The 961-nt window shown below is 40.5% G+C and overlaps 1 protein-coding gene across 1 annotated transcript in view; it reads left to right on the forward strand.

The window, feature by feature from the left end:
- The window catches only part of LOC119586526 (BTB/POZ domain-containing protein 6-A-like), a gene marked incomplete at its 5' end in the record, with an annotated part of 24,476 nt that overhangs the window by 2,494 nt on the left and 21,021 nt on the right, over positions 1-961 (forward strand). The window contains 1 exon segment of the mRNA XM_037935280.1: positions 631-864. Within this exon segment, the coding sequence (XP_037791208.1) occupies positions 631-864 (234 nt within the window).

Raw genomic sequence — 961 nt, forward strand, 5'->3', positions numbered from 1 at the left:
CATTCTGTAATCTGGCTATAAGAATAATATCACCTGCATATCGTAGATTAGTTACAGGTCTGCCTCCCGCTGTGATGGAACCTTCAAGCTATGAGGCAATCTTTTTGTCTTGTTCAGCATAGTTGTTATTGAAAAAAAAAACTATGCAGATAAAATACACTCCTGTCTGACACCTTGTCCAGTTTGAGAGAAGTCTGTAATTCTGAGGGATATTTTCATAACTACTAATCGAAAGGCTTTTTCTTATAAGCTTTATAATGTGTTTGGGAAAACTCGTATAAGTCATATTTTCCCTTAGTGTGCCTTGACCTCTTGTGCCAAATACTCTCCGATAGTCTAGAAAACATAGATTTTTTTCTTTTCTGTTTTTACGATGATCAGTATCTAGTTTTGGCCTTGTTTTCATGTATAGTCTTAATGTCCGTTTCCATTTTCTGGTATAATTTTCTCATTTCAGTTCTTTCTGCAATTAATACCTCATTTAAGAATATTGCTGCAATGTAGGGGAAAATTACCATATGTGTATGGTATTGTCTGCGTGTTTGTTAATATGTGTGTTTACAGGAGCATATGCATTTATACTCTTATGTACTTCCGAAATCCCTAGACCCAAGTCCCTCTGCTTCTCAGGCCCACCGCTTGTTGCTCGCCATGAGTTCGCCAGTGTTCGAGGCCATGCTGTACGGGCCGCTTGCAGAGGGCGACGAACTAGTACTTCCCGATGACCCACCTGAGGCCTTCGAATGGCTCCTCAACCATCTGTACTTGAACGATACCCAGCTGCCGCACGCCGGTCTCACCACAAAGGTCTACATGTTGGCCTCCAAGTACCAGCTGGACAGTGTCTGCAAGATCTGCTCAAAGGCAATACTGTGCTTCTTTCTTTACTCTGTAGGATTTAGGTGATATATTGCATAAGGATGTTGTGAATTATTGACTAGTTTATTGATAGTCAAATGTT

Source organism: Penaeus monodon, chromosome 21 (genome assembly GCF_015228065.2).
Source record: "Penaeus monodon isolate SGIC_2016 chromosome 21, NSTDA_Pmon_1, whole genome shotgun sequence".
NCBI classification, from domain to species: domain Eukaryota; kingdom Metazoa; phylum Arthropoda; class Malacostraca; order Decapoda; family Penaeidae; genus Penaeus; species Penaeus monodon.